The sequence below is a fragment of the Gallus gallus genome, chromosome 2 (assembly GCF_016699485.2).
Source record: "Gallus gallus isolate bGalGal1 chromosome 2, bGalGal1.mat.broiler.GRCg7b, whole genome shotgun sequence".
NCBI lineage: Eukaryota > Metazoa > Chordata > Aves > Galliformes > Phasianidae > Gallus > Gallus gallus.
In genome coordinates this window covers 120315249-120327698 of record NC_052533.1, presented here as the reverse complement: position 1 = coordinate 120327698, position 12450 = coordinate 120315249, and the positions used below count along the sequence as shown (strand labels likewise).

At 40.6% G+C, this 12450-nt stretch overlaps 1 protein-coding gene across 1 annotated transcript in view; it reads right to left on the bottom strand.

Moving 5' to 3' along the window:
- Positions 1–3334: 3334 nt before the first annotated feature.
- Positions 3335–12450, bottom strand: part of STMN2 (stathmin 2) — a 34422-nt gene continuing 25306 nt past the window's right edge. Inside the window, exons 4-5 of the mRNA NM_205181.2 lie at positions 7013–7204; positions 3335–4736 (exon numbers count right to left, since the gene is read on the bottom strand). Of these exons, the coding sequence (NP_990512.1) occupies positions 4677–4736; positions 7013–7204 (252 nt within the window). The 3' untranslated portion in view covers positions 3335–4676. The remainder of the gene's footprint in view (positions 4737–7012; positions 7205–12450) is intronic.

Sequence of the window (12450 nt, the reverse complement as noted above, 5' to 3'; positions counted from 1 at the left end):
CCTTCCCTTCCCTTCCCTTCCCTTCCCTTCCCTTCCCTTCCCTCCACTACCATTCTGTTCAATTCCGTTCTGTTCCATTCTGTTCAGTTCCATTCTGTTCCATTCTGTTCTAATCATATATATTCAAATCCAGATTTCAGTACAAATAATATTGCATCAGTCTTCATGATGCTCTGAAGCAGGGTTGCAGGATAACACACAGCTAGACAAGTGTCCCAGAGCAAAACTCACCACACATTGTTACATGTTAAATAATCGGAGTTTGCCCTCTTTCGGTCACATATAGTTGTACAGGAGGATTTTTATGAGCTCGTTGATTTTATGGAAATTGCCATATAAAAGACTATTTGGCAAGCTGAATGTTTGATAAGTTAATGTTTTCAAAACATATTTTGTTATGGCACAGTCCCATTCCAAATTTTGTTCAAAAATCTGCTGCAACCAGAACAGATAAGGAAAATTGAAACTGTTTCCTTATATCAGCTGTTTCCTTACACCATGCTTACCTGCATTGTATCTGGGATAATGTTTCTCCTGTACTCCAGGAGGTGCTCAGGAGCTTTCTTTCCTGGGACCCATTTGACCAAAGCCAACGTGTCACAATAGGAAGACATTTTCAGCATCTGTGTACTGGTACCCAAAGGAAAGAGAAGCTGGCATCATGCTGTAGGCTTGATGAACTGGATGTTTGCCCAAGTAAACTATCAAACATATGCATACCACAATGACCACATATGTCATTGTGGACATTTGAAGGATTAATTTACCATTGTTTTTCCCAGAGGAAGTTTTAAAGCTCAGATGCTACTTGAATAACCAAGTCACAGGCATTTTCTTGTACATCAGATATCTTCCTCATGCATGGGGAGTCCACAGCAGACTGTCGTTGCTACTGCTCACAGAGCCTTGATTTGCCTTTACGTGTACTGTAGGCTGGATTTTAGGCTTCTCCATCTTGTGTCCTGGTTCCCAGTATTTGTAGAAGGAGAAAAAGAGTTCAGTATTTCTGAATGGTGACAGCTCCAAGGATGACCAGTCTCTTTCTTCTGCTGGGAGCTGAAACCTGCATCCCAAATGTCAGAGCTGTTTCATGGGTCACTCCGCCTCTGATCCATGTTGGCTTTTGATGCTGGCTTTACTTGTTGTTCTCTGTATTTCTGAGGTTGCTTTATATCATCTCCTATGACTCTCATCTGGGATGGCCATTGAATGTTACTCATTTCTTCCTAGATGTGTTTGAAGTCACAAAAATGTAAATATTCTGACAGTCATAAGTTTCTGGTGGTACTATTCTAATGACTGTATGTCAGGCTACTCCTCGCTCCACACCAAAATGCCAAGCCCTTTTTGGCTTTACGTGGTTGTGCCACACATTACACCATTAAATCTGGAAAGGTCTGGGATCAGCCTTCAGATTTCAGAGCCACCATTTACCTTCATCTTAGTTTCATCTGGGACAGAACTGTTTTCTTCAGTGCCATTTGGTATGATGCTGTGTTTTGGTTCTAGGAGAAAAACAAGCATATCAGACACTCGGAAGGAAACAACTCCATCCCAGTAGAAACTAAGACAACCTTATTTAAAGACCCAGTGTGAGCTGTGAGGCAGATGAGCTGAATATCCTGCAGAGAGGGATCCGTGCAATCCCGTGTACTCAGGTTATCCCCGTTCTTGAAACTGACCACTGCATGGCACTGTTGCACCAGTGTCGCTGCAGCACCAGCCCCGATCGTAGGAAAGCATCTCAAATCCTTCCACTCGATGGCAACAGCCCCCTGCTGTATGAACCGCTTCCTTACCCCGCTGAGCCTGCTCAGAACAGGCCAGGTGGGAGTGGGTCCTGCCTCTTCCCATACAGTCTTCTTTTCCTCCACCCAAAACCTGGTGAGAGCCTCGGGTTCGACGTGATGGGATTTGAAAACTGCTGGATGAGATAGGTGCTCATGCCGTGTGTGTGTGTGTATTTGTATCCTACAGCAAACACATCAGGACCAAAGCATTGGCCCTGACAGTGGCCCGCAGAGGACAGACTGCCTTCTTCATTAGTTCTCTGGTGCAGTTTTTATACCAGACCCAGGTCTGGTTCTGGGGATGGCATGTGCTAAGGACCCTCCTGGACACGGACACCTTTGTCTGTGGGGGAAAAGAGGTTTGTCCCATGGAAACAAGGCAGGCTGCCCTGCTTGGGCCCTGCACCACAGGTTTGAACTTGGCTTGTTGTCCTGCTGGCTATGCAGAGCAAGCAAAATAGGATCTGAAACACAACTCGGTCTTGTTGAGTCAGAGGGCAGGAAGAACTCAGCATGTGACTTGCCGTAAGGAAATTAAAACAATATCCAAGAGACCTCAAATCAAAATCCTGAACCTTAAAGGCAAATGTAAGCTTGACTGAGAGGCCCTTTTCACTAGGGCTTAAAGCAAAACACAAATTTTGAAGACTTGGCAATGCTGAAGTTTGACATCCAGTTTCAAAGTTTACTGTTTGACTTCTCTGCCAGGCTTACTCTCAGTAATTTTTCCAGAAAGACAATTTAGGCTGCAAAACCAACTTGCTGTAACAAGTTGGACTGCTGCTCCCACTCTGAGATACAGAGCTCCTTGCGCATGAGCCTGACCTTACAACATTGTGTGTGGATGAGTTCCTACAGCTTTTTGACCAAGGGCCAGGTCTTCCAGGGACATAACTTGGCTCCAAAATAAAACAGGCTACATGGGTCAGAAACCAACTGTTGCAGATCTGGAGCTTCTGGCCCATCTCTCCAAAACAGCAATTGACAGCACTTGCATGACTTCAAATCAGAAAACTAATCCTGAAGGTAATTTTCAATTAACTCTCTAGATGCTGTAAACGGAGCCGGATCCAGTTTTGTATCTCAGCTCTGCAGCTCAGCACATTTATTTTGTGTTTTTCAGTAAATCCTATACATGAACTCCTTTCACCCTGAGAATCAGTGTGTTAGTACCCAGAATCTTGATGCAGTTATGGATGTATGTACCCAGGACAACTTCATTAACTTCTCTTTCTTGAAATTCCTTTTTTTTTTTTCAATACTGAGTCAGGCTAAGGGGTGCACATACATGTTCCAATTTCTTTTGTAATAACTTAATGCTAGAGATCATGTGCGTAGGTTCAGTTTATATGGTAATCTTTAAAAATAACCAGTCTGAGCACTGGAAAGCACATGGCAGGAGCTAGACCTGCATTAGCAGAGAATTAGGCTTGATTTATTAATAGATCTTGTTTAAATCTCATTTCCATGCTCTTATGACTTTGTTAGACTTTCGCCTCATATGTGCATGCCAGAAGTAATGGAGCGAGAGAAGAGACAAGCCCTTTTTCAGTTCACAGAACCCCAATTCTTTATTAATCACAGCTTGCTCACAATGACATACAGGAAAATAGCACTAATGAAGAGTAGAATATGCAGGCAGCAACCTCTGGGGGGGCAGGGACAACTTCAAAACCGCAGCTATTTTGGGGACAATGTGTTAGGTTTCATGATACTGTACTTGGCACAAGCACCCTGTCTAGTCATTCCTGCTTCAGCCCTCTTAGTCATAGAATCATAGAATCACCAAGGTTGGAAAAGACCTCCAAGATCATCCAGTCCTAGCTGTCCGTCACTAGGGTTGGCTAACACTGAAGAATAAAGGTCATGACAAATGGAAGTCAGCAGTGTGAGAAAGAAAAAGGTACCATCTGGTTCACGGGTTCCCAGTGAAATATTTGATTGCCTCTTTTACTGTTACACATGTACTACAGTAGCATCAGAGAAGTATCATAGATCATGGCACCTACAAATAAAGCCACTTGATGCTATCTATTAGTTGCTTCATTAATAAATTTTCAAGTGGTAGATTAAGCTCACTTTACAATTAGCACTTGTATGGCTGTTTGGCATCATTTAGAATTTGTCGTAGCTTGATGGTTACAATGTGCCTTTAAAATTCATTTCAAACTGATACCACTTGCCTTCATCCAGTTGCAAAGCTGTTATTTGTTGCCTCTTGCTTCAGAAAGCAGAAGCACCAAGTAGTGCACATGGTGATTTAACTTCAGTTATACAGCGTGCTACAGAGTCCTGCAGCGCAAGTTGCATTTGAAGAAACTACATTTTAAGAGTCTCTTGTCTTGGACAGCTGAATGTGGAGTCACAACACCTGTGATCTAGTCACTGTTTCAACAAAGCTCATTGATGGCAAAGCAGTCTAGGTCGTTAGGCAATGACTGGTCTCTAGCACCATAGAACTACTACTGACCTTGTGGTGAGTTGGAATGAAAGTCGCAGGGAATGGAGTTAGACATGAGGTGCTTCAAATGGACAGACCCAGCAAATTCAATCGAGTGGAAATAGACAACATCAGAAGCCTGTTACAGGACATGTAAGATTATGAAATAACTTGCATAATGCAATACTTGTATTTTTTAACAAAAATGTAAGTATTTACAAAATAAGATCCAAGTTTTTTAAACATCAAGCAAATCATTCTGCAAAGAGACCGCATTGGTTTTGTTTTACTTTTTGTTTCTTTTTTTAAAGTTTTTATTGAGTTCTTGATTTTTTTTTTTTAAACCATGTCATACATTTCCCATACTGATATCGCATGATCCATAATAATATAGGCAGGGGGAGTTTACTAATGGTGGGGATGGGTCACATCCACCATTGCTGTTCTCAGCCAGACAGTTCCACCTGGAGCTCCTTGTTTCTACGGACCTCTGCAGCATGCCTCTCCTGGAAAACATCAAGAAAGGAAAAATCAAACCTTGTTCTCGTCCTGCATATCAAGGGAGGCTCCTGTTGATAACACAGCTGAGCTATCCTATCCTATCCTATCCTATCCTATCCTATCCTATCCTATCCTGTCCTGTCCTGTCCTGTCCTGTCCTGTCCTATCCCATCCCATCCCATCCCATTCTAACTTCCTTAGACTGAGTAATGAAGTTAGCTGTCCTCTCTGTCTTTCTGCTATGATGAAGCTGGGGAGCAGATACTAGAAGTCAGTGCTATGCCCTTCTGTCCAGCTGTCTTCTCTTTTACAAAACCAGTCATGATTAATTTAGACTTATTTGAGCCACTGTATATTCAGATACTTCTGTGAAAATCGGTCCGTGGTCAGGAACAACAGCTGCCAAATGAATTTAGGATATGTTCCATTCAGGGTGTTTATAAAACTGTATATTTTTTGGCAGCTTCAGGATTGTAGGGTTTTTGGTTTGTGCCTCTCATTTTCCAGCTGTCAAACGATCAGACTTCTACCATTTCTACCCAATCAGTGAAAAAAAAGGTTAGAAAACTAAATGACAAGTTACAAGGTGACTAGAGAAGCAACTCATCTCTAGCTGATTTCTGTTTAAGGCACTTCCTAGATATTTTCATACATTAGGGGATATTCTATGGGGATTGGTAAAAAATCCAATGAATTCAACAGGAATCTTTTTATTGGCTGAGATAATCTATAGATCATAGGCCAACACATCTTATTTTATCATCTGAGCCTGTAAATCACAGTTTCTTATAAGATTCATAATTTTAAGTGCCAGATTTTCTAAGGGACCTGCTCCTCAGGGGTCCAGTTAATTACAGAATGCAAAAGTTATCTTTGATCTTATATCATATAGGCGCTTCTAGACACCATAACCTTGAGGCATTCACAGTTCTGTGTCACTCTTGAAGATATCTCACATCATCTTTTCCTGCGTAGTAGGAGTTGGCTGTTGTGCTGGCAAAACTACATAGCCATATAATATTTAATTTTTGGTCTATACAAATATTCTCAAGTGAGTTATCATAGTCTTTGTTCAAAAGCCTTCTTTGGATCTCATGAACAGTTGCCATCATATTGCAGAGGAAGAGGGGATTAACAGCCTGTTAATACTAGCATAGCATTGAGATGCTCCAGCTGTCTGTCTCATTTTCTTTTGGATCTCAAGGATGGCTAACTGGCTTTTCCCTTTGTTTTCATAAACTTTGGGATATGTGCCCGTAAACTCGTCTACTGCAAAGATGTCAAGTAATCTGAGTACAGTTCTTAAACTCCACAGTTATCAAGTTTGCATATTCACTTAAAACTTTGGGGAACAATGGTTTCCTTCCTGCTGTGTGAGACTCTTGTCTTCATCAAAGAAAGAGGCATTTAGAGAGATCTCACTGGAAGTGACTGGGAGCTATTTTCTTTCTATTAATCATTTGTTTGTAGAAATATTAGAAAGCTCATTGGTGAGAGAAGTAAATGTAAATTATCCTTTTCTTTACTCTTCTAAACCTTAATTCTCATGTCTTCCTTTCTTGTTTAGGAGGGGTGATTTGGAGAAGGGTACATTTGGTCCTCAACTGTGTGTTTTGTAATTTACTGGATTCTCAAAAGGAATTCCTATGGCTGTACCAAGAATCTTCAAAGGAAAGCTTACACTGTATTAGTTGCAAGACTTATTGGAAGAATAGGCACCTTTTAATATATAGGAAAGAATTTTTCCTGATTTTTTCACTCTTTTCCCATCAGAAATCAAGAACTATACATACACAGGATAAATGTTTAATTTGATCACCGAAGTTGCTCTCCAGGTGCAGGGGAAATCTTATCAATGGATGTAAATATTTGAAGGGAGGATGTAAAGGGTAACAGGACAAGAAGCAGCGTGCACAAATTGGAATACAAGAGGCTCCTTCTGAACACCACAAAGCACTTCTGTGCTGTGCAGGTGATGGAGCACTGACACAGGTTGCCCAGAAACTATGGATCTCTTTCTTGGAGACCTTCATTAGCCACCTGGATGTGATCTGGGCCCCCTGTGCTGGGTGTCTGTGCTGGAGCAGGGGCTGGGCCAGATGGACCCAATGGTCCCTGCCAACCTGTGATTTCCCCAGAGTGGCTTAGATAGGCATCAGGGACTGTGGTTTAAAACTAATTTAAGTTTTGCCACCGAGAAAAGAGCTACGCACAGCATCTCTTTGAAATACTGATTAGATGCTCTTCTCTAGTCCAGGGTGAGGAGTGATGGTGCAGTTACCTTTTCTTGGAGACGTTCAATAAGAGCAGCTAGATTAGCTTCACGGTTTTCTTTGATCTGTTCCATTTTCAGTATCAGCTTTTCCTCTGCCATTTTGCTGAAGTTATTGTTCTCCTCCAGAGCTTTCTGAAGCACCTCTCGCTCATGTTCCCTCTTCTCCGCCAGATGTTTCAGCACCTGGGCCTCCTGGGACTGGAAACAGAGAGACATGTGGATGAAAGAAGCGTCTTGAAAACCCATGTGGAGCAAAATAACCTCCACGGGGCTCTTCACCGAAGTTGGAAACTCTGTAATATTTGTTCATTTGCTTTTAAGGGCATTGCGGGGTAAAATCACTTCTGTGTAGAAATCAGATTAGTTTCAATAATGGGCTGAGAGGCACTGGCTAGATGTGGGGAATGTGCCTTAGGCAGCAGCAGAGCAGTGTCCAAATCACTTCTGTTAACAAGAAACGCTGCCCACGGTTACTGCAGTGGTTGCTTAACCTCTGAGAGCTGCGGTCCCTTAGGTGTGAATATTTTATTTGTAGAGATACAGGACTGGGGGCTGAAGGGAATGGTGCTAAAAAGGAGGTGTATTTTTTGCCCAGGTTGGGCAGTCCTTTAGTATGTGTGAATGGTTAGTAACGGCCTTTGGGGTTTACCATTGTGAAAGATAAACAGAATCAATATAAACAACGTTTTTTCTCCCAGATTTTATGTTCAGCTTCTCCTCATTAATTATGAAAGAAAAAGGGTGTTTTGTTATACAGAAAATATATAAAAATTGTAGTTTCACTTAAATTATTCAAGAAAGATGAAAACTGAAGTTAGGAATTAAACACGTTCTAGTGTACTATCCTTTGTAAACTTATTGCTCAGAAGCACAAGGCTTGTTATTTATTTTAAATCAAGTTACTAACACGGAACAACTAATCCTAAGAGAGAAGCCAGAGAATTTGCAGCACTGGGTCCATCCTCAGGCAAGTCTAGTAGAAAAGACTGTGTGTTTCAGAGGGGTTATTTGGAAATGATAAACAGCACTGTGCGCTCTTGGAAAAAATAAATCAGGGGGAGCATGACGGGCAAACAGAAAACAGGGAAGAAATATGGCTCTGGAACGCTAAGTGTATACTTCAGTGCAGATAACAATATGCTGTTGCCATTTTTATGCATAAAAATGATTACTTTAAGGCCTAAATTAAGGGTTTTTAACCAGTAATTACAATTAGCAGTAATGAATCCTATTAAATTCTATCGTGTGGCTTTTAATGGAGTGAAAAAAAGCTGCAGTTTTCTTACACGTGGAAGATCCAGCTAGAAGGGGAGAACAAATACATTAACAAAGGTAGGATACACATACAGCCAAATATACTGACAAGGCAAATTAAGCAGATTCTAGAGAAGGCTGCAGAAGCCAGGCAGAACATCTTGCAGCATGGCACTGAATTAAAACCTATCATCTGGCTTTCAAAGGCTGGAATGGCTTGCTTGAGATCAGAGATAAAGCTACTTCTGTCACTCTTGGCCACTCACTGTATTTTCTTTCACCTCCGGCTTGATTGCAGTTCTGGACTGACTGCTCAGCTGTGACCTCTGGAGCTAGCTGATGGGAGTGCTGCACTGAGCTGGCTGGTACCTTATAGGGGTCCTCACTGCTTTTACCACTATGGCACATGTTGAACAGATAGCAATAGAGCAATTGAGTCAGACAAAATGACTGATGTGCAAGCCAAAACATGTTGCAAATGGGAACAGAAAGTTGCATTATATGTATGATCAAGAACATGGAGATTTGGACAACAGATATGTCTAAGGATGTATCCCATAATAAAAAGTAAGATTTGGACTGTGCTTCTAAGCAGCATTTTTGGGAAGAACATTGGCTTTCAGTGGAAGATATCTAAATGCCTTTGGATCTTTGGGGCACTTAATTGTTTGTCAGGATTTGTTTTCTTCCACCCAAACATTTTGCCTTCTGGAACTACTTCCAAATATCATAAATCCATGAGAAAATTAAAAAATTAGAGCTCCATAGCAAAGTACACTCAGTTCTAGAAGCCGTGCTGTCAGGCAACAATTTCAAAAGTAATTTGTTCACTAATGCAAGGTAATGAAGAAAATACTTACTTACAAATTAATGCAGTATTTTCTGAATGTAAATTGCATTGGCATCAGAAAGAGTCTAAATTAAAGCTATGCCATGCTTCAGGAACTAACTGCACATTTCTTATGTTCTTTATGATGTGCCTTACAAGATACCCCTTTTCCTCTCACAAAATGTTCAGGGTACTCAGGTGTTGTTTAGAATAAAGGGTCCCTTCCTCATCACAAAGCACACAAGGAGGAGAATCTCGTTTATACCGATGTCCCTTTTCTAATGCCATTTACACCAGCTGTGAGCCTTCCTGTTTCCCCTACATTCAGATCATTGTTGAATACCCTTATGACAATTCTGGAACCCAGTCAGTGCATTTTTGTACTGGATTGCCATATGATTTTGTGTTTCAGAAACATTTGGCTAAAGATCTTGGCCACCCAGTCTGCTCAAAAACTGCTACACATCCAGAAATTGCTAAAATGAATGACCCTTGATATCTAGTGTGCCTGGGACTGATGGATTCTCTTTGTTGTTGGTGTTGGCTTTTATCTGATGCATTTGGACAGTTCTGACGTGGGATCCAACACATGAAGGAAGTTTTTATTCCAAGTTTATTTTTCAACACTGTATTGAAGCGCTGGAAAGGGTATTCTCAAATTCCATTTTCTAAAGCACTTGTAAATGGTTTACAATAAATGCTTCTAGCATAGCTATTATGAGAAAATGAGTATACAAGACTGGAAATGGGATGGAAGATAAAGAAGATGAAGTGTAAAATGGTGGAGAACGGAAAAAAAAGAATACTCAGAGTGAATATTCAGAAGACTTATTAAATATAAAAAGGTTTAATCAAAGCAGCTACAGCTGCAGCCTCTAATGCTAGATGTAAAGGAATAAAAATGTTGTTTGGCATTCTTGGTATAGAAACTTTTGCTCCCAGAAATGTACTACTGTGCTAAAAAGATTACTGATGCAGGCAAACTCCTTAAGACATTCATGTCACTTTCTAGAGGACCGTATGCAATCCCAGCTTTCAGAGTCCTTCACAAGGAAATCCGCATCTCAAGCTGGCCAGAGATAGATGCAGACAACTATACATTCTAAGAGCAAAATTATTGATGGAGATTGTATTTTGAAATGTGTTACTATTATTGTTATTAGCATTATTACAGGAAGAAAATTCTGCTTATCTGAGTTGGACAGCCTGGTCTAGTGGCTGGCGAACCGGCACATAGCAGGGGGGTTGAAACTACATGATCATTGTGGTCCTTTTCAACCCAGGCCATTCTCTGATTCTCTGATTCTATGACAATAGACATTCTTATTTTCTCACATTGATCTATTTTTCTTTGATGCATAACTCCCAATATTTAAGTCATTTATGCAGAGATAAAGGATTACTCTTTAAACAAGAAATAGGCTTGTACAAATGCTTTTAAATGAGGAATTTCAGCTTTAGTGCACTTCCCTGACTATCTTAGCCACTAGGATGTAGGAGACACACTATGGAGATGCTTTCTGGAGAAGAGGAGGCTCATGGGAGACCTTATCACTCTCTGAATCTGCCTGAAAGGAGGCTGTGGTGAGGTGGGGGTCAGCCTCTTCTCCTGGATAACAGCAATAGGATGAGAGGTAATGGCCTTGATTTGCACCAGGGGAGCTTCAGGTTGGATATTAGGAAAAATTTATTCTTCAAAAGAGTGGCCAGCCACTGCAACAGACTGCCCAGGTTGGTGGTGGAGTCACTGTCCCTGGAGGTGTTCAAGAAATGCTTAGGTGTACTGAGGGACATGGTTTAGCAGGGAAACATTGGTGGTAGGTGAACAGCTGAACTAGATCATCTTGGAGGTCTTTTCCAACCTTGGTGATGCTATGATTCTAATATTCTATCAGCCAAGAAAATTCAACCTTCCTAACACATTTCTTCGCTTGCTGTATTTATTTTAAATTAAATTATTCAGCAGAAGCTTCAATAACTTTGGTATTGTTCAGTGTATTGTGTATTTAAGATATACTACAGGACAGGATTAAAGGCTCCTACTGCAAGGCAAATGCCAACGTATAAATTCCTAGTTCTTAATTGGAAGGAATTAATTATGTGATGTTTTCAGTAACAGAAATGAGGTTGCTTTCCAGCATAAAAACTAGGAAATGGGCTCAAATTGATAGGAGCTAGATGATCTTTGAGGTCCCCTCCAATCCAAGCCATTCTGTAAGTTAGATCTCACTCATGGCACTGGCTTCCTCACATCTCTTTGTTTTTACATTATATTCCTCACTGGGGTGTAATTTTGCTTATTAGAACCTCTTCTGACTACTGTTAGGACTCGCTGTCCCAACCAGTGTGCCAACACATAGTTCCTTTCCCAAAGCAGTGACAGTCTAAAGGGACAAGGAGAACAGAGGAGGATCACTGTAAGGTACCCCTCCATGGGGTTATGGAGCAAAGGAATGCATGTATTGCTGCAGATGTTCTCTGCAGTTTAAAAGTTTATTAATGAATGCCGCCTAATTAGCAGAGCAGAGCCTAATTCCTAAAAAAAAAAAGTGTAAAATCAGTGAGTAATTGTTTTAAAAGCAATTCTCATCCATTAGTTATACTTGATTTTAATGAGAACTGTGCTGGAAGGACATGATCTAGAATGGTTATGCCTGATAGCTGATGTACATAGATAAAAAAGCATGATAACAACTGCCATGCTGGATCTCAGAAAATGTCTGCCTGATTTGTCTAGCAGCAGAAACTGGAAGACGCTTTCGAAAGTATGTATGAAGTTGGGCAATTCTGCCTGATTCTTTCCTATGCATTTTCCTAGCTTCCACCAGGTTACATGTTTTCTGAGGCAGATGTTGTACCCATGTAATTATTTCTACAAGGTACTTCTTCACCAATTTCGTTATTGTCTTTTTAAAATAATTAATATTTAAATAACGTCCAAATGGCTTATGGTAACAAATACAAAAACTTGATTAAATGATATATGCAAAGGTAATTCCCTCTCTCTGTTTTGAAATTGTTGCCTGATTTTGTTGAATGTTTCTCCCCCTTTGGATGTGTGAAGCAGAATATAATTGTTCCTATTTATCTTCTCATTACCATTCATGACTTTAAGACTTCTGTCTTATCTTCCATCTGTTGTCTCTCTCCAAGCTGAGAAACAGACTGTTCAATTTATCTTCTTATGGAAGATGTTCTATCCCAGTGATTGCATTTTTCACTCTTCTCTGCATTATATCCTTTTTTTTAGACTAAAACTGCAGGCAGTGCTTGGGATGTAGGAACACCAAGGATTTTAACAGTGATGTAATGACTTTTTCTGCTCTGTTCTTGGTTCCTTTGCTTGCAATTTCTGCTGCAT